A 20,658-nucleotide genomic window follows, 5' to 3' on the forward strand; every position below is an offset into this window, starting at 1 on the left:
ATGTGGAAATTTCCTGATTGGTGTGTTTAAATGATCCAATTGTTGAATATATTGTGGCCTTTCAACAGGCTGAAAGAATCGAAAAAATTCACGTACGAGAAATGCCAAAATGGCGTCTTCTCAGGACGCTTGGTATTTATCGTTGCTAGGTTTAGCTGAAAATTTTCGAACATCGAACCCACCGAATATTAAATCATGTATTCAGTGTCTTCAAGCTGTATTTCATTTCAAACCACCACCTCGGGTCGAAGCTCGTACTCATTTACAACTTGGGAATATTCTGCTTACCCATACAAAAAATATCGATTTGGCGCGATCGCATCTAGAACAAGCGGTAAGTTTTTGATCAAAACTTTATTGACTTTTATATTGACTACTTTTTCTATTAAGGAATTTTTAAACAGTCCTCCTTCTTACATAATCTATTATTTATTTTGAGAACTACATAACAATGATTCCTTTTCTAACCTCTTTGTATGTTTTGATAACAATATTATATATGTTATTATCAACAAGCGTTTACAAATATTGTCAAATGAACATTATTTTCAGTGGCGTTTAAGTCAAAATATAAACACCTTTGATGATGTTAAATTTGAAGCAGTAAGTGTAGTAGCTGAATTGTACGAACAACAGCAACAGCCAAGTTTAAGTAAACCAATATTAAGAAAGGCTATAGAATTATCTCAGCATAATGTTTATTGGCATTGCAGACTTATATTTCAATTGGCGGTAAGTTTAATAATGAATTGTGTTTTTTTATAATATATCATATTAATTATTTATGTTATATGTACTTTTAGCAAATACACACATCTGAAAAAGATTTTGTAGCAGCCAATGGTTTACTGAGCGTTGGCGTTGATTATTCACATCTTAGTAATGCAAGTTATACGCGTGTATTATTTTTATTAAGTCGATGTATGGTCTTATTAATAGATAAACAGTTTACCGAAGTTCATGCTCTTTTAAATTCGGCTGGTCATCATGTTGAAAATTGGCAAGGAAGTTCGTACCAAAAAGAATACTTGAAAGTATATTATTTGGTGCTTCAAGTTTGTCATTTTCTTATGGCTGGACAGGTAATGACTAAATCATTATTATTATTATCTATCCATTTTACATTTGTTGACTTACTTTATATTAAATTTTTATTATGAAACAGGTAAACAGTGTGAAGTCTTGTTTAAAACAATTACAACAAAGTATACAAACGATCATGTCTCCTAACTGGCCAGCGGATGATGTAGTTACAGGTTCTAATATAGGAGATATGTTTATATGGATGCCAAAGGATCATTTATATGTTTTGGTTTATCTTGTAACTGTTATGCATTCCATGCAAGCTGGTTATATGGATGAAGCACAAAAATATACAAATAAGGCTCTTACTCAAATTGAAAAATTAAAAAGTACTCATATAAATATATTACAAATTTTTTGAAATTCATTAGTGCGATGTTGCAATTTTATATAATTAAGTTACTTAATTGTATCATGTTTTAATTCACAGTCGTTGACAATAAGCCGATACTCTCTGTCTTTCAACTCATGTTATTAGAACATATAGTTATGTGTCGTCTTGTTATGGGAAATAAAAGTGTGGCGCTTGCGGAAATAGCTCAGGCATGTCAACTTTGTAGGCGACAACCAAGATTACTACAAGCCCATCGACCGCAACTGCATGCTCTTTTGGGATTATATGCAATGTCTATGAATTGTATGGAAGCTGCTGAAGCTCAGTTTACAGCTGCTCTTAGGGTTAGAGGATAAAATAATTAAACAAGCTGTTAAAGTGATAAAGTAAAAAAAAATAATTTAAATATAAAGTTATGAGAATTATAAAGAGCTATTGTTGATATATATAAACATATATATTATGTACCTTAAAATTTGCATGTGTGTTAAAATAATATAGAATTATATGTTACAGACATCTCAAGAACGAGAACTGTGGACATTTGCCAATTTAAATCTGGCCATAGTATATCTCAGAACAAAAAGAGACACAGAATTGGGTGCTTTAATGGAAAGAATAAATCCAGAATCCTTACCATCACACTCACATTCCTTAAGAGCAGCAGCATACTATGTTCAAGGTCTCCAAGCTTTTTTTGGAGCTAGACATAATGAAGCCAAGTACGTAATTTGTGATCAAATGTAATTAAAGTATTTAAAAATATACATTCTATATCGGTTAAACATTTTTTTTAGGAGATACCTAAGAGAAACATTGATAATGGCAAGCGCAGAGGATTTAAATAGACTAACTTCTTGTAGCCTTGTTTTGTTAGGACATATATTTCTTTCATTAGGAAATAGCAGAGAATCTATGAATATGGTAACACCGGCTATGCAACTTGCTTCCAAAATACCAGATGTGCATGTACAATTATGGGCTACTGCTATTTTGAAAGGTAATTGAATATAATTAATATACCTTACATATATAAATAAATATAATTTTATATATTTTAATTTATCTTAAAAATTTTAGATTTGTATAGAATTTGTGGGGATCCTAATCGTGAAAATGAAGCATATCAAATGCATTGTACATTTTCTCAAACCCTTTTGAAAGACCACTTTCAAAGTACACAAATGAGTGAACATGCTCTTATTCAGTGGACAGATGGTCCTATACCTGTTTTGCCAAATGACCCACCACCTTCCACATCTCAAACAATTCTTCAATAAAATTAAAAAATACCAATTTTGCTTATTTACTTAAAGTATATGGTTGTTAAAATGTGAAAGTATGTCAGATTTGTGTGATAGTGTTGCTGAATGGTCATTATGCAAGAAAGGAAAAAAAACTAATAGTGCAAAACTTAATACATAAAAAGTAAGTTTGTTATATATTTAGAATTCATTTCATAGAATGACATGTGTTGATTCTATATTTAATATGGAAAAGTTATTTGGGCTATCAGAAGGGCGTTTGAATTATTATTATTTTTAGAAAAATGTAATATTCTTTAGTATAGATTCCTTCTATAACATTTATTTCAAATTTAGACGATATGAACAGAGAAAAACGCACATCCTGATAAAACAGATGTATAGAAAATTAAAAAAAAATTGGTTAATTTTAAATTATATTATGTCAAGTGAATTTAATGGAATATTACATGTAATAATATTCTATATATGTTAGATATATTAAACTTCGAATATTCTTAATTTTTATTAATACAGTAAAAATATTTTTATCATTAATTTTATATGTAGCTTGCTATTATGCTAAAAGAGTTAATGTTATTATATTTTAATTTGTATTAGAAAGAGATTTAGTTTTAGATTAAATTAGATTAATTATTGCAGGGTTAACATGATAACATTATACCAAAGTAAAGTAAGTTAAAATAACATTGACAATGATAATGATAGAAATGATAATATTCAAGATAATCAATAATTGATAAACATTGCGATTACCAGAATGACTGATGAGTGTTCTCTGTATTAGTTTTATTCAAAATGAGATACAACTTATTTTATATAATAGTAAAAATGTACAGTAAATTTTAACACAATTTAAGATAAATATTTTAATAAATTTCTTATAGAATTTTGTAAATTCTAACTTTTCTCTGATAAGAAAAAGAGTTTTATAAAATAAGAAAGTAATATATTTACTAAACTCATTTTGTGTGTGCATTAATTTAATTTCTTAATACGAATTTAATCGAAGAACATCTTATTTATTTTTTCAAACGCTTTTCTGACATTATCTGTATTGCAGCTTTTTCCACTATTAAATATGTGATTCAATCTTCATTTTTTTGCAGTCTGTATCTCTTTTCTTTTTTTTATCACACCATGTATCTGATACATATCAAGATTCAAAAATTGTATATGGTGTGGTTAGTAGTTGGCAGAATGACAATAATGTATTTTATTTTAATCTCTTCTGGTATGTTTATTAAAGTAGCCATTAAAACTATAGGCTGTGGTGAAAATGGATGGTTAAGATATATTCACTGATGCATTTTTGTAAATTGGAACATAGTTATACCTTGTATAACAGTACCTGCAAAATATTTTGTAAAAAAATGTTATAGTACTTATAGCATATATTAAATGCATACAAGAGCGCATGTATCTTGTGTGATAATTCTTGTTTGATATGGGTTCATATATGTATGTAGGGTAAATATTACTGCACATAATATAATATAAAATATACATATATATATACATATGTATATATATATCGATGTGCAAATATTAATTCTTGGATTATAGTCACTCTTTTCACTAAAAAATTAAATTAAAATGTTTAATCGATAGGAATTGCTTTATATTCTAATAAAATATGCTATAGTATAGAAGTATGCAAATAAGTATAATAGGAAAAAAGATTAAGGGGTAGGTTATTAGAGGCAAGATTACAAATTACAAAAGAACTTGATCAATGCTAATACAAGCAATACATAAACATAGTGTATGGGGCCTTAGTAGATTATAAGAAGTGATAAATTTTGCCTAAATCTACTTACTCCAATAAATTAAATGTTCATCATGTATATATTCTCAAAATTACAAAGTTGTATTAAGTATGCTATATACAAACGAAAATATAATTGAAACCATAAACTAGGAACATCATGTAAAAATACTTCTTGGTTTTAATGTAATTAAAGTGTAACCAAATAAGTTGTTTATTAGAATCGACTTTTACTTTCTAGTTCCTACATTACTAAGTTTTTGCTTCTAATGTGACTACAAAAAATACATATATAAAAAGCAATGTATCTAAACGATAAATTTATTTCAAAAATATTTATCATATAAACGAAATTAAGATATAACGCATAAAAATCTTTGTATTTTCTTTTTTATTAGATATATAGATATTTTTGTTACACTTAAGATAAAGAAGCTAAAATATAGTTATAGTAAAATTTAGAAATTTACTGCAAGTTTTAACTTATTAATTGTCTATATAGTCTATAATTTTTAATAACTTATATATTTATTACTACAGTGTTGCATTATATTGTGTACACTACTTTCTGTACCAATTTTGTGTAACCTTCATTCTCTTAATTTTTTTCTGTAGTTGCAAAATTCCATATAACAATGCTTCAGCAGTAGGAGGACAACCTAAGAAGAAAAATTCATAAATTAATAAATACATATATTTATATAGAATGGTACATTCATGACTTAATCTATGATTATTTAGTGAATTTTTACCAGGTACATATATATCAACAGGAATAATTCTATCGCATCCTCTGACTACAGAATAACTATAATGATAATATCCACCACCATTCGCACAACTACCCATTGAAATAACCCATCTTGGTTCTGGCATTTGATCATAGATTTTTCTTAGTGCAGGGGCCATTTTATTGGTCAGCGTACCAGCAACTATTACAACATCTGATTGTCTAGGTGATGCTCTGAAGACAACACCATATCTGTCCATATCATAACGAGGTGCGGCAATGTGCATCATTTCTACGGCACAACATGCTAAACCAAATGTCATTGGCCAGATTGAATTCTTACGAGCCCAATTTAAGAGATCATCTACTCGGGCTAAAGCATATTCAACTCCATTACTGGTATTCTGGAAAGGACTGTATGGTTCTTTCTTTGGTTTTTGTGGTAATGATGGATCAGATTTTTGAACTGCAGTACTCATTTGTTTAGCCAAATTTTCTGTAACAACAGGACATGACAGCATAGCTCCATTATTACGAGCAAGGGACAGCAGTCCTTGCTGTAAATTCTCTGAAAAAAAAATGATGTCAATAAATATATATGATAGAAGGGTATATTTATCAATAAATGAATTGATAGCATATAAATAGATTTTTTGAAAGACATGAAAAAAATTATGTGTAAGTAATATTAATAATTTTTAATGTTAATATAAATTTGTAACATCTGGTGCAAAAATCCATAAGTTTATTTATAATATAGATGAAAAATGTTGCAAAAGACTTTGCAACTCGTGTATAAGATCTGTATAGATACGTGACAATACTTTCTACTTTTGTATATACATATATCATGTAACACAGTTGCAGTTTTAACGACACTTGCATTTAAAAAGTTGAACCAAAAAATATGTAGTTTATTTCATTCGAATCATTTCAATGAAATAACTAATTAAAGTTTACATTGTGAGTAATATTAGATACATCATTAAATATATGTTAAATAAAAATATATCATGCGAGAATAACACCAAATATAGGGTATGTACAATGTTGAAAAGTTATTTTTAACATGTGTAATTACGCAAAACTCACGATTGAAAGTTATAGAACGTATCATCGTTATAACCCTCATTGCTTCACAAAGCTGTCTGCTACATTTGATGGTTTCAGACTACTTAAACATAGAACCATAGCGGCAACTACTGGTAATCTTTAGTACTGTGATTACTGCATCACTTGTAAGCAAGTTCAAGCGATACAAGATGGTTATATATAGGGTGTTCCCCAGTTCTTTCTGAAAAATTTTGCCATTATGTTCGATAAATAAAAATAAAACAAATATGTTTTATATAAACATGGGCTTTTAAATGTTTTATTAAAAATTTATAACAAAAATAGGAAATAAAAAAGGGCTGCTTTCTTGTTTGATACTACATATGAATAAATTGTCGGTTTAAATTATAACTTCATTTAAAAATTTTATCCGTTATTATGAATGCAGGACTGGTATCTCTGCAAAGAATATATAATAATTTATTTTATTACTAATTTTTTTGTCATTTTAATTAATTGGAGTCAATACGTCATGAATTTTTTACGTTAAATATGCGCAATAATTATTCAAATAAAAAATAGTTGGAATGTTAATTTACATGTTAAGATACGTTATTTGAGGATGAAACCATTGACAAATTTATTAATTTCTTTTATTCTTACCAATTTATAAGACAAGTTTTATATCTTTTTATTAAAATATATTAGAGGCTTTCTTTATGAAAATGAGTAATTTGTGTTATATGTTATATTCTAATATTACGTATGACTATTTGTATATTGTTTTATAATTTAATTTTATATGTAATCGCATGCACATAATATCTTGCGCACAACTCTTTGCGCACAACTCTGCGCACATCACTTTGCGCACAACACTTTCCGCGCAACATTTTGCGGGGAATGTTTTTCTATTTCACTTCATTAATTAACTGCTATATACATATGTAGGTTATATTGAAAATAGAGTTCTAGTTATTTTTAATTGTATTAATGGCTGAATGTAAATAATTTTGTATTTCAACAGATACTATAGTTAAACAATGAACATGTGAATGCATCATACAGGATATGAGAAAAAAATGATTTCCAAGTAAGTTCTTTATAGAATATTTTTTATTTGCTCGGTTCCTGTTTTATACAAAACATCTAACAAACACAGATGCTTGTCGCTGAAGTGCTTTTAAAGTTTTTCTTTTACGGAAGCAACTAATCTATCGACTTTGCATTTATCGAACGAATCTTTTGTCACTTTTCTCGTTGGATATGCTAAAAAGATAACTCGCGCTTGTTGATTGTATTTGTGTATATAAATATGTATGTAGTATATGAGCGTGAGTGTGTTGTATGCATGTATATTTGTGAAGGAGTGTGAATATGTTTGTATGTAAGTATGTTGTATATAAGTATGTTGTATGTAAGTATGTGTGTTTGTTGATGTAAGTGTGAATGCGCTTGTATATATTATATATATGTTTTTAAATGACGCATTGATCTTTCGTAATCGTCGATCTTAAAAGTTCGTAATAAAACGTGGAATTAAATACTTTAACGCTATGCAAAATAAAAAATATTTGTAATCAGAGGACAAGAGGTCTGCCAGGGGAGGAACGGCGAGAGGGGAGAAGGCGCGTGCTAGGCCATATATAATTAATTTCATAAGTTCGTGGTTTGATATTTCTTCGTCGCGCAATTCGATTATATACAAATAGAATCGAGCCTGAAAATTCGTCGCATTAAAACTCGATGTATTAAAAAAAATATTATAATCTTCATCAAGTAAGAAATTGTTAACATCAACGTTAATGAAAATAGAAGCATTTCGATTTTTTCGAAAAATTCCAGGAAAACGGAAATAGACGCTCGCGTACTAAGTACGGTGCGACCTGTAGCACGTTTACCTTCTTTTTGTTTTCCCTTAACCTCTCATGCGTGTGTGCATTATACGATATAGCTTTCTGTTAGAAATTTACTTAGCGAACGCTCGTTGAACGGTTTACCCGTCAACGTCTAGTTAACAGTAAGTAACAACTTATATTTCAGCAACAATAACAATTTCACCTTCGGTGATCTTCCAATCGGAATTTCGCTACCAACGTGTCAGCTATCTGGCATGTACTTTACAAATATCTAAATATTATTGTATATATATATATATATATATTATATAATATTATTATTATATAATATATATATGTATTTTATGTTTTAGCTTATCTTAAGTATTCCACAATTTCGTGGCGGTAAGGGCTTCTTTGTAACGCATTACGCCTGATTGACGTTAGTTTTACTCTTTTACGCATCGTATATTTATTTTTATTATTTTTCCTCTTTCTCAGCAGGTCAATTTTTAATAGAAGGACAAATTTGTTAACTTGGAAAGAAGTAGGATAAACGCGTTAACGTAGATAAATCGACGTTACAAAGAAGTCAATAGTTAGTTTATTACTCGCTCGTGGACTTACAGCAAAAATGACGGCACTAGCAGGACGTTTACAGCTTAACGAGATATTTCTCTCTATTAACTTTGCAAAGAGACTATGATCTATGTTAAAACGTGAATCTCTAAGAATGGTATGTGGTGTAGGATTTGTTTTCTATGGACGTCTCTACTGGAACGGTGTTCCGTAATCTCGCGCAGATTCGTTATTTTGTGCGACGTTCCTTTGTTCCATTCTCGTATTCTCTTTCTCATATTCTCTTTCTCTTTCTCATTTTCTTTCTCTTTTTCTTCCTTTCATTCAATCTCTCATTTTATTACCAATCACTATCATCATCGTTGAAACAATTTTTTCTTCAGAATCCATCGGTATTTTTTGTACAACAACACAAAAACGTGCTTAATCTCATTCTCTCTCTCTCTTTCTCTTTCTTTCTCTTTCTCTTTCTGTTATCTTATCTTTTATATTTTTTCTCTTATGTATCGCGATCGCGTACACGAATAATTCTACTTATTAGCGGTAAAACAAAATTCGAAGTTTCCGAAGCGTGTTCTTTAATGATTCATTCTGCGTATCTCCATGGCTGCGATGTCGTCCACAGATATAAGCTTTTCTATGGGAATGCAAGACAATTCACCACCGACGCATGACTGAGGTTGTTGCCATCTAGCTTCCCTTTCTGCTTCCTTAGCTTTAAGTTCAGCCTCTCTTGCTCTTCGTTCCTTTAATTTCAATGAGAAAATAGCGACAGAGCGTGCCCTCTTCATAAGACTCTGTTTAACTCTCGTTTTCTTTGCTTCCCGATCCTCCCTACTTGGTTTCTCTTCCTCTTGGCTGGAAATTGTCTTGCTCGAATCTGACAGACCACCTACACCCGAATCCTTTTCTTTTTCGGGAACGTACGCTTGTCGATCACGATGTTCGTGTGTTGTTTCTCTTTGCTGATGATGCTGATAATATTGCTGTTTCTCGATCTTTTCTCGTTCTTTCTCTTTCTCCGGCGAGAAACGGAACTTTGGATTTCTATGAGTTATCACCCATGGTGGTGCAGACCTTAACGATCATAAACAAACAAACAAACATTTATCAGTTATAGATGCAAATTAGATTGTCCTTAAAGTCTCTTGCTTTTTTTTTTTATGTTAGTAAATTTTATATGTACGATATTTCTTTTTGTCCTATTACCTTCCTTTTTTTTTTATAGAGTAGAATGGATATATATGTATATGGAAATAAAAAATGGAATAAAAAATATAATGCATATAAAACTTACTAATAAGAAAAAACAAGAAAAACCCTTAGAACGAAATAATATTTATCTATAATCTCTAATTTGTACTTTAATAGATCACTGTCCGAGGACGAAGCTAAATCCTTTGAAACGATGCAATCGGTTGATCTGTGGAGAGTTAATTCGTCAGCAGTTCCGGCTACAGAGCCAACCCCACTTATTTCGGAATCGCTCGATTTTCGTCCACCTGGTTCCAAGCCTAATTTGCGTACCCAATCGACACCTCCGTGAGGACCGATCGTTAAATGATGACTGTAGTGATCTCCTGTGTTCGATGATTCTGGTTCGTTGTTTATCCACTCCCTTGATCGTCGGCCTGTTATAACGAGTAACACGAAATAATATGATTCTTTGATTTGTTTAACACGTTGATTGCCGACACTTTTTTTTCTATTATGGGATGCATATTTTGTTGAAATTTTTTGTACAACTGTGTTTTATTTATTTTTTATGGTGAGATCACTGGTGACCTCACGGCAGTTAACGTATTAAAGGATTTTCGAAACTCTGATATTAGGAGATATTCGAACCTCTCTCTCCTCCAGGTATGGAGCATCTCGGTGTATTATGAATATCTCGACTACTGCCAATATTATTTTCCGAAAGGAAAGAATTGCTGATCTCGCTGCTACTTCCAATACTACCGGGTGTTTCGGCTGTAAGCGATGGTGTCTCTGCGATTCTCGGTATGGAAGCGGCACTTGGAGTAGATGGTCTGCTCGGTGTTTGGGTTGTTGAAGCTAAAGTAGGTGTATCTGGTTGGCTGGGCAGCGAGGTCTCTCCGGTACGTTCGTCCAACAGGTTTTGCTCTTCGGTTTCTCCGTCTGCTGGACTCACCACGAATCTCCCTGAGTTTGGGCAAGATTAATAGCTAATAGGAGAAGGTTCAGGACTAATGGGACGAACTTGGGTTAGTCCCACCGTCGCATAGTATGACCAAATCCCGAAAATGTAGAAAAATCATAGGAATATGTTTAGTGGATCTCATAGGGTCTATATTTCAACTATTTTTAATAGATAAATACTTGTATGTAAACCTGTAAATTATCAGTTGAAACGTAAGCGTCGAGCGTATTACATCTGTCTGACTCGTTACACCCCGAAAATTCCGGTCCTTTAAAACAAATATAATGCACTTAATATTTGTCAACATATAAATATGGAACCTTTGCTTGACAATAAGTATAAATGAATTATGTTTCTCAAAATTTACATAAATAATAAATGTAGTTGCTAATAAAGAGTAGGATGGCTTCATGTTTTTCGTCGATGTGGTATGAGAACAATTTTTTTCAAACGAGTTTAAAGTTACATATTGGATCGCATTGAACGAGATCTCTCTGATTAGGTTTAAATTATTTATTAAAAAATAAAAACCTGCCTTTATTTGCCTTAATAGTTTTTATCCACGATCTTGTATGCTAATGCACAACCGTGCTTGTCAAAATCTTATAGTTTATCCACCATTTTATGTAATTACAAAAAAATATAATTACGAATGTAAATTTTAACTACAAATATTCGAAAAAAATTAAGCTAACATCTTCATATTTTTTTCACTTCTTCGAGATTTCGGAACACTGTGCGTCGTTTAGCTTAGACCTTCTCATATATAAGAGAGACATATATCTCTTCAACGTGAACGTATATTTACCTATAATAGTAGATGGTTGTTGTTCAGGTGACGGTGTCGAAGACAATCTTCTCACTGCCTCTCTTCTTAAGAATTCAACTTTAGCCATTTCCGTGGCAACCCAATGTGGTATATCAGGTATGGCACAGGTGATGATAAATCTGATTGCCAACATAATGTGTTCCAGAGCGACTATCAACAAAATTGTTTGCGTCGCTGACATCTCTGGAAACATACGTTGTACTTGTCCGCTTCTACCGATTAACGCGCAATTAACTAAAATTGCGACAAATCCCATAGCTTCCATAGCGTTCTATAGAAAAGTATACATATGCCGTGATATGAAATCGATTAGAAAATTATGAATGGTATATAGGTACACACACACATACTTGTAAAAAAAAGAAGGATCGATTTACCTGCCAAGTGCCGATATTAGAAACTCTACGCCCGAAAGGTCGTTGAAGCACGTAACACAATTTAAATGCGTCTCCTCGTAATTCGATCAGGTTACCAAGTAATGCTGCTACGGCAGCTAAAGGAAACGCTGACGAGAAGAGACACACGTATCCTAATTGTGAGAGCATTTCCAGATGTTCAGAAAATGCTCGATCGTACTGTAAATAAAATGTCATTTTTTTTTTTTTAACACAGATATATTTATCAATAATAAAGCAAACGAATTGTACTTTCGCTATCGCGATATCTTTTATATTGTGCGATTTTCTATTTATCTATCACATGCTATTTTTGCGTGTAATTTGCGTTCTATTAACGATCATGCATGACACTATTTAAATCGCAGTAATGGCATATTTAAGATAACCAATTATTAGTAACTACATATGTGAAATATGTTTTTTTTTTTTTTATACGTGATCATGTACTTAATTCTTTCTATTAGATTGAATAAAAAGTCCGTTCGCCTGGAGGGTGACTCGTTAATGTATAATAATTTGATACATTTGCTTATATTGATTACAACCGATAAACGTATCTCATTAGGGACAGCCTAAAGATGTTTTGCGTAGTATTAGCCAGTTTTTTTTTTTTGGTAGTGTTCGAATCATAATAAGCACTTAAATATGAGCAAAGAAAATATTCATTTATCTATATAAGGGATAATATAGAATAGAGGAAATGATTTGGTAGGAGAGAAGCAGTTTTTAAGGGTTTCCAAATTACAAGGAACTAACGTCCTAACGACCTTCGATACATTATTACGATATATCAAAGATTTCAATATTTTCAAAGATCATGCATGTTTCCGTTTGAATAGAATCGAATGACTATAGTTACTGCAGTATTCCTTTTCTTGCACGAGTTATCCGTTAGTGCGTTCTTAGGGGAACTCTGATTAGGTACATCGAAAATATAAAAGGAATGAAGAAAGAAAAAAATGGCTAAATCTAAATCAAACCTTCAAAGTAACGTCACTAAGAAGAGAATTAGTGGTGTGTCCTACTCTGTAGAGAGAACTCTCCAACTCAGCTTGGCTAACGTTCCTCGGTTGTTTCGTCTTTCCACTTTCTGCTCGTTCATCCTTCTCATCGGAATTCTTTATTTTTTCGTCCTCCTCGTCCTTACCAGGTGGTAATCTTGCTTCGCTTGGACTCAGAGCCCCGAAAAGCTCGAAACTCAATTGCGCTAGCCGTAGTTGCTCTATCAGATATGGTATTGCGGATTCTTTAAGATTTCCAATCACTTGCCGAGCTATTAGTAACGCGGCCAGTTGCTAAAAAATAAAATATCATACCTTTTCGCTAGTTATTTAGCATTTTCTTCTTTTTTTTTTCGTTTATTTTTCTTAATATCTCATGAATAATTCAATTGTACATTAATGATTCATTAAACTTGTATAGTCGTAATATGAAGAAAATTACAAATATTAATGCATGAATATTGGACAATATAGTTAACATAAAAAACATTAAACATTATTTATTTTTGCAGGATGAATCATATGTACAAATGACAACATTTATACAAAAAAGCAAATAATTTATCGAATCTTAATTCAATATTATGTAATGGATTGTCTCTGAAAAATGTTAATAAAAAAAGAAAAGATTCAAAAACAATATTTTTATATTTTATATAAATTTAAATATATATATTCAACTTTCATTATATTTTAAAATATATATCGAATATATATTTATTATTCGATACGCGAAACTTTCGGACAACTCAGTGCAATATACAATGCAACGTAATATTTCGTGTTTACAGTATATGATTTATATGCATGATGTTATCATATCTATGATATTTTTTTAAGTTATGTGCACGACAATATGATGCTATTCTAGATAATAGTAAATGTTCATTTATAAGGATTAAGAGTGAGTTCAAAGTTATCAACAAGTAGTGAGAATAAAGTGAGAAAGAGAGAGGGTTCCTTACCTCCTTGAGTCTTTCTTGGTCTTGAAGATAGAAGGCGATGTAAAATAACGATAGGAAGGAGTTTACGAACTGAAACTGAAATGAATAGTTTTGTCTGTACACTCGCCACACACACACACATACTTCAGAATAAATTATTATTTTTTTATATTTTCTTCCCCTCTTATTTTTTTTTGTTTTTTTTTTTTTTTAAGTGTCAAATACATATTGTACACGCATGGACATACATATATTTATTATTTGCATTTGCATACGTATATACGTACGGATATCACACATATATAACACGCAAAATAGATATCTCTATATATATATACTATTATAAGATTATAAAGTAAAGCGTTTATTACTGATAAATGCTATTAGAAAAAAAAGCGCAAGCAGAGAGCGAATTTTGAAGTAGGATTTTCATGCAGCGATAGAGGCAGCCACGATAAGACATTTATTTAGTTATCATAACTAAAAAAATAAAATGAAGGATCTAATCTTACTTTATAAAAGGTCCACCTCTAAAATCACTACACAATTATTTTTATTATTTTTTTGTTTTTCTTTCTTTTTTTTTTAATCTGTAATCATCTGATTAAACGTGCATTTCTATTATCATTAATACGAATATTATACGGTTCAAGACAATAGTTATACGTACCATATGATTTACTTATTGTTAACTAGAGCATAGTTAATTTGCAATGATTTTGAATAAATTTTTTGTTTTTTTTTTATTTTATTACCATGACATCGCAAAAGCGCAAGACTTTTGAAATTCAAAAAACGATAATATATTGTGTCGTTTGAGAGAAGCTCGTGAAATAATATCCGATTTAGAGGAGGACAAAATTGACGATACTAATACAACATTCATAATTTGCGTTTGACTTGTCAAAAAATATCTCATTACCAGTGCCACCTTGTAGATCAGATGATTCTCGTACTCGGTGTCTAGTCGATAGTTTTCTGCGTCCAACACACAAAAATCAAAGATACTATCTACCATAGACTATTGATAGGCGTTCTCCACAAAAGATGTATAAAAATAAAGTAATAAAGATAATATAAATAAACCCACAATATACCCGAATAATTTGAGAATTATTCTTTAACGATAATAGAGAAATAGAGAGTAGATACATGTTGGAAGTATATACACAATCGGAAAAAGAGACTAGCTTTTTAGTATCGTCTAAGGATATATCGTACTTTCTTGATCGTTCTTTCTAGATAGAAGCTAAGCCGTGAAAAGAGATTTAGAAGTAAATATGCTAGGCCTCTTAGCTAGACGTGCACAAGTGTGTGTATATATATATATATAAAAATATATAAATTTATATATATTATATATTTATTATATATTTATTATATATTTATATATTTATATATTTATATATTATATATATATGGTAGATATAAGTACCCGTGGATATAATAAGAAAGATCATTATAAGACAATCGATAAGATCTTGCTCGATCGTTTAATATTCGTATGGATCGGCCGCATTCGTAACGGGACGATTATATTAAAAGATACGTATAGTCTAATACGTTTTTATCTTTTTTTTATTTTGTCTTTATATACATACCCAAATCATTCAACCAGACTGCGACTTTGAAGTACGCTTCATCCATTAAAGCGATTACAACGGCCAGTAATACTTTTGGCACGTAACTCAACCAAAATCCGTAACCTCCGGCTTCAAGACGTGCATCCCACCAATCCTAATTATAGAAATATCGTGAAGATTTCGATTAATCGGTGAAATTACGGTGATAATTAGACTAGCTTCTCTCTCTCGTTGTTACAAATTTATACAAAGTTTCTCAAAGTAAATGTATACACGCTTTATTAATCGCTATTAGTGACAATAATAATATTGTATTTTACCTGTATTTGGAAGCTCAGGATCATGACAACGAAGACGAAAAATAGACAAGCGGCGATGATGGGTACGCTGACAAAATATCGGAAAACATTCCTTCGCCATCTTGGATAAGTTGGTTCCAATCTTCCCGTGACAGGTGATATTTCTAAAGTCCCCTATCAAATGATATGTCATCCGATAAACGACATATTTATTATTTGTTTTCATTGATATATAACCACCATTATTATCCATCGAAATGTTTACCGTAAAGAGAGGTCTAGGTTCGACCAATAAATCATCTCTTTGATCCAATGTACCCCATCTGTAGGCCAATTCAGCTCCTCTTCGTTTCCAAGTTTCCAGGTAAACTGTCGCCCAAATCACATTGAAGACTGAGAAAAGCACGTATGCCACGTCCTCCACCGCTTGGTTCCTACCGATGATGCCGACCTTAAGAAAAGTTTGATTATAATTAATAAAATCAACACTTGTGTTTTTTCTTCGTCAATATAACGACACTTGTAACTTTGTACTTTACTTAGAATTAATAATCTTTGCAATAACGTCTAATGATCATCGGACACATTCGGTATAAAGTTATAAAATATATATTAATATAGTAGGATATATCAGGTTAGTGTATATGATGCGCTGAGATAATATTAACAATAAGTATGTATTTTATTTTATATTTCAATAAATTAAATTTTCTATATAATATTTACCCAGTATATGACACCCACAGCAGCGGGAACGATCAAAGCGGTGGTGTAGTGTCCGAGCCATGCGAAATACATGCTGATTTTCACTCCAAAATATTTACAAATTTCGTCCAATGGTTGGGGACTAAAAAATGCACGAACCCACGTCTTTCGTAATTGTTCTAGTGCCGGTAGTTCATGTAATGGGAAGACCTGTTTTTGATTGAGTTTTTAATCAAGTATTATACGTCAATATAAAAATGAAAATAAATATGGGAATACGTTTTTATATTGACCTGTGAGATAATGCTTGCCGAGATACACTTTGGAATTATGGCTTGTCCTTCCACTAGTTTTAATCCTGATAAACTGTGGAGATCCTGCGGACCTGCTCTTAACGTATGAAGTAAGTGTAATACCAGGGACTGTCTTTCTTGAGTAGTAAAAAAATGAGCTTCGTCGTCGCTTCCTTCGAAGCAGCTCGCTTCCGAACCTACGAATTCCTTCAATCCTCCGCCATATTCTTGGCGTAGAGCCTTTGGCAAGTGTACTTCCTCTGCAGCTTTCAACAAACTACAAGATTTGTTTTTTTTTCATACCGATGCATTTCGTGCAAGAGAAGAATATTCGATCAGGTAAGAGATATTCAAAAAGAATATTTTTGAGAAATCATATATATGTTCCAGTAATTATGACAGTGGAATAATGTAAGTCAAAAAATAGAAAAAATTGATTTCAAGGTTTATTATATATTAGAATAATTTAATATAAAAATCATTATGATCTGTTTGCTTTAAGTATAAAAAATATTTACCGAAACTTTTCAAAGAAATTGCAAAGATGCACAATTTACAGCATTGCATTCTCTGACATTTTCTGAACTTTACATGCTAAATTTATAACTCGATATCGTATTCTACGCGTAGACAAAAGTATATTAGAACGTATAAGGTGTTATACAAGTTGCACAGAAGAAAGGAAACAATTTCAACTGCATAAAATCGAAGGGTAAAGTATCAGGATAAGTATAACGTTTCCTGAACATTCTAACGAGTCCAATGTTGAACGGACAATAAGACAGCTTACTACGTACTTACACGCTAAAAGGTGCAGTTAAGTAAAATCCGTAACTATCCGAGGAGGCATGATGCCTGACGTGAACCACTAGGCCAGGGGTTCCAGCCCGAAGTCGACCTAAAAGCCACATTAAAGTTTCGTCGCTTGCACCATTCGGAAACATCATCACGACGTCGCATTTCTATAACATAAAGGAACATCAAAAACCTATCAGTTTTCGATCACTTTCTCAGATACTGTAATTCACTCCGTCATTTATTATTACGATACTTTTAAACGATAACACGTTTCCTTTATAACGTAGCCACGATAACTGTGAATGATTCTAACAACTTTGATATGGTATATCGCTTTGAACCGCGAATGTTGCCAATGGGTTACGGCTTTTTCGTGGCCTGGCTGTCATCCAAATACATAGAACAGTAGCAGGTTGCCTGATATTGGCATATATCTATTAACTACTACATAGAATACTCTTTATACGACCGTCACGTTGATGAATATCGTACCGATCGCATATATAAGAATGTTCATATACTCATATATTCGTTGAAACTTTTTATCCTTTCTTTTCTTTTTCTTTTTTTTTCCTCTCCTCTTATCTATTCTTTTATCAATGTCTACACGTTAAAGTCACTCGCATGAGTTGATAGAAAGTTTTGTTGAAGTTACTCAAAATCAATATATAAAAGCGTTCTCTTAATAATGAAAACAACTGGACTAGGCATTTTGCGCGAAGCAACAACAACGATGAATAAGGTTGGTTGGTTTAGTGCGATAAAGCGGCCCTTCGTATTCATTAGGAAGTTTACAAACACGTAACGCGTTTGCAATTATCAGTTAACTAGCAACCATTAATGCCTCGAACAATAACTTTTCATAATTTATAGGGTATGAATAACGAACGGGCACAATACATGCTCTCCCTTCCTTACACAATATGCTATTATATTATATTATATTATATCTTTTTTATTTTCTCCTTTTTGGCTATTCAATATCAAGCATATTTCGCGTATTTAGTCATATCACACAAGTTTGAACGATTTATCATTAATAAAGAGATCAAGTATGTTCTCCGAATATATAATGAATATTTAAGAATACGATTACGATAAACAAATCAAATATTTCTTATTTTGTTTACGTATATTTTTGATACGAACCTGAGTTGGTACTTTTTGTATCCATAGGCGGCGGGGGGTCATCAAGTGGCCAGTACATGGTATCTTACGTCTTAATAAACGTGATGCTAAGAAAAGAGACAAACATGAATCAATATTGCAGTAATGGAAGGACTCTGGTGAACTTATTTTTAAATACCAAATGGAAGGTACTAAAATAAAATTAGATTTATTACGACGTTGCTAAAGCACGTATAAACATAAGTTACATACACGCACACACGTATATACTTACCCGTGAATGTTGGAAGTCTCGAAAGGCGCTCTTATATTTCTATTAGAGTCAATGTACTTGTTACATTCCTTGTTGCTCGACAAACGACCTCAAAAGATATTCTATACAAAGCGTTATTCGTTGATTTCGCGTGAATAAAACGTGCTTTGCTTGGGAACACCACGCAAGGTTCTCTAAGCTGTTATCAATTAACAAGTAGCGTGATAAAAGGAGAGAAAGGGATGAAAGAAAGCAACTTCTCTATTTTCAAGAGCCCTATTCTCGTTGCACAAATGTTTTAGGTCTAAAGATCAAAATTGTTTGAAAAGAATATAAAGGCGAGAAAGTTTCTTTGACCGAGTTGGTCATTGTTTAGTGTTTGGTGTAAAACGGAATGTCAATGTGCATTCGCCGACCCATTTGCTCAAGTTGACTGTTAGACATTAGCTTATTATTATGCACTGTGAAATATTACGCATGTTTTTTTTTTCGGTTAGAGCATAATAATGCATTTCACAAAGTGTTATTCGCGATATCTACTCACCATAAAACGCGTTCACAGTCGTCAAAAATCTACTTCAAACTCGTAGATACATATGTGTGTAATGTGCGTGTAATTCAAATATGCAAAAAGGAATAAAATAAAAGAATAAAAAAGAGAAGGAGAAAAAGTAGATAAAAAGAAAGAGGAAATAGATAGAGAGATATGTATAGAGAGAGAGAGAAGCAAGGCAAGTTGTTAGGGTGGGGAGAGAGACGATCGAAACACGATGGGGTTGGTGGGTGGTAAGACGGGATAGAGGGGGTGCATGCAGGGTGTGCGTGTTTCACGTAGAGAATCAAAGTAACGATTCTCAACCAAGCGGAAATGATTGTAGAGAAGAGAGTCGGAGATTCACCTTTTCTAGGACATAGAAAATCCTAGATGCAGATAAATTGGGGTAACGTTCTGGAATATAGAAAATAATGAAAGTACGAATGGTACTTCACCGATATTACAATAAGAATTCATCAATTAACATAACGCACAATTAAATGTATAAATACAAGATGATTAAATAAATGATAATAGGCCAAGAAAAAAAGAAAAAGTCTGAATAAACTCACCCTTGTCTAATGTTTCTTTAGCCGCGTGTATGACCTTCCTCCGTCTAAGTCCCTCACCGGCCGGGACAGTCGTCATCGTCGAGGATGCACTCGCGTCCTTTTCGGTAGTAGTCGCGTTCCCACTCGTGATTTCAGCCTCGTCATCGCTCTTCGGACACTGAGCCGACGTTTTACCGCTGGGGGTTGTCGACGTTGTTCCGTGGTGGTCGAGGAGTTTGATCGGGGACCCCTCGCCGCCTGGCATAATGTCCCGATTGGGCAGGACTGTCGTCCTTAACCGAGAACTCCTGCGCCTGAACTGGACTGATATCCCACCGACTTTACCTTTACCCTACCCACATAGTTTCTCTCTCTCTCTCTCTCTCTTTCTCTCTCTTTCTCTTCCTTGTTTTCCAGTCGCTATCGTCAACGTCGACAACGACTACGTCCTCTTTTGCGAACTCGCGCCATCTGCACGGATGTCGTCGCACTCTCTTCCTCCTCACCTCACCCACCCCCACGCCCACCCC

At 32.3% G+C, this 20,658-nt stretch overlaps 3 protein-coding genes and 1 long non-coding RNA gene across 8 annotated transcripts; 2 read left to right on the top strand and 2 right to left on the bottom strand.

The window, feature by feature from the left end:
- The first annotated feature begins 109 nt into the window (after positions 1-109).
- LOC106786562 (MAU2 chromatid cohesion factor homolog) lies at positions 110-3,866 on the top strand. The gene is made up of 8 exons (XM_014748084.1): positions 110-334; positions 553-732; positions 804-1,082; positions 1,166-1,412; positions 1,514-1,761; positions 1,934-2,139; positions 2,215-2,417; positions 2,498-3,866. The coding sequence occupies exons 1-8, from the start codon at positions 110-112 to the stop codon at positions 2,695-2,697; spliced, it is 1,788 nt and encodes a 595-aa protein (XP_014603570.1). The 3' UTR covers positions 2,698-3,866.
- A 957-nt stretch (positions 3,867-4,823) lies between these two features.
- LOC106786564 (NADH-quinone oxidoreductase subunit B-like) lies at positions 4,824-6,390 on the bottom strand. The gene is made up of 3 exons (XM_014748086.1): positions 6,273-6,390; positions 5,203-5,748; positions 4,824-5,109 (listed from the first exon to the last, which is right to left on the bottom strand). Exons 1-3 carry the CDS (start codon positions 6,310-6,312, stop codon positions 5,012-5,014), a joined length of 684 nt encoding a protein of 227 aa, XP_014603572.1. The 5' UTR covers positions 6,313-6,390; the 3' UTR covers positions 4,824-5,011.
- A 564-nt stretch (positions 6,391-6,954) lies between these two features.
- LOC106786565 lies at positions 6,955-7,797 on the top strand. Its single transcript, XR_001381662.1, has 2 exons — positions 6,955-7,180; positions 7,261-7,797. It is a non-coding gene; the product is annotated as an uncharacterized LOC106786565 (long non-coding RNA).
- On the bottom strand, positions 7,335-20,591 carry LOC106786561 (anoctamin-8-like). Of its 5 annotated transcripts, none has more exons than XM_014748081.1 (16): positions 20,150-20,591; positions 18,811-18,896; positions 17,665-17,825; positions 16,864-17,140; positions 16,592-16,780; positions 16,131-16,316; positions 15,887-16,039; positions 15,585-15,720; positions 14,906-14,961; positions 14,005-14,079; positions 13,019-13,333; positions 12,018-12,215; positions 11,620-11,911; positions 10,496-10,789; positions 10,014-10,281; positions 7,335-9,727 (listed from the first exon to the last, which is right to left on the bottom strand). In XM_014748081.1, the coding sequence occupies exons 1-16, from the start codon at positions 20,391-20,393 to the stop codon at positions 9,229-9,231; spliced, it is 3,429 nt and encodes a 1,142-aa protein (XP_014603567.1). In that variant the 5' UTR covers positions 20,394-20,591; the 3' UTR covers positions 7,335-9,228. The 5 variants fall into 5 exon arrangements, with proteins under 5 accessions (XP_014603567.1, XP_014603566.1, XP_014603565.1 ...); XM_014748080.1 differs by having other exon boundaries at positions 10,496-10,792; positions 20,150-20,590; XM_014748079.1 differs by having other exon boundaries at positions 10,496-10,813; positions 20,150-20,590.
- Between the last annotated feature and the right edge of the window lie 67 nt (positions 20,592-20,658).

Source organism: Polistes canadensis, unplaced genomic scaffold (genome assembly GCF_001313835.1).
Source record: "Polistes canadensis isolate GaletaPanama2010 unplaced genomic scaffold, ASM131383v1 scaffold_77, whole genome shotgun sequence".
NCBI classification, from domain to species: domain Eukaryota; kingdom Metazoa; phylum Arthropoda; class Insecta; order Hymenoptera; family Vespidae; genus Polistes; species Polistes canadensis.

What these genes read in the sequence shown, in the direction of transcription:
- LOC106786561 (XM_014748079.1), bottom strand. Translation starts at nt 20,393, where the DNA reads ATGCCAGGCGGCGAGGGGTCCCCGATCAAACTCCTCGACCACCACGGA. An exon ending in CGGCAAGCATTATCTCACAG is followed by an intron (nt 16,781 to 16,863) that starts GTCAATATAAAA and finishes AATCAAAAACAG; the next exon opens with GTCTTCCCATTACATGAACT. An exon ending in CTAATATCGGCACTTGGCAG is followed by an intron (nt 11,912 to 12,017) that starts GTAAATCGATCC and finishes ACTTTTCTATAG; the next exon opens with AACGCTATGGAAGCTATGGG.
- LOC106786562 (XM_014748084.1), top strand. Translation starts at nt 110, where the DNA reads ATGGCGTCTTCTCAGGACGCTTGGTATTTATCGTTGCTAGGTTTAGCT. An exon ending in TCAAATTGAAAAATTAAAAA is followed by an intron (nt 1,413 to 1,513) that starts GTACTCATATAA and finishes TTTAATTCACAG; the next exon opens with TCGTTGACAATAAGCCGATA. An exon ending in GGCTACTGCTATTTTGAAAG is followed by an intron (nt 2,418 to 2,497) that starts GTAATTGAATAT and finishes TAAAAATTTTAG; the next exon opens with ATTTGTATAGAATTTGTGGG.
- LOC106786564 (XM_014748086.1), bottom strand. Translation starts at nt 6,312, where the DNA reads ATGAGGGTTATAACGATGATACGTTCTATAACTTTCAATC. An exon ending in ACGTTCTATAACTTTCAATC is followed by an intron (nt 5,749 to 6,272) that starts GTGAGTTTTGCG and finishes TTTTTTTTTCAG; the next exon opens with AGAATTTACAGCAAGGACTG. An exon ending in TGTTGATATATATGTACCTG is followed by an intron (nt 5,110 to 5,202) that starts GTAAAAATTCAC and finishes TTTTCTTCTTAG; the next exon opens with GTTGTCCTCCTACTGCTGAA.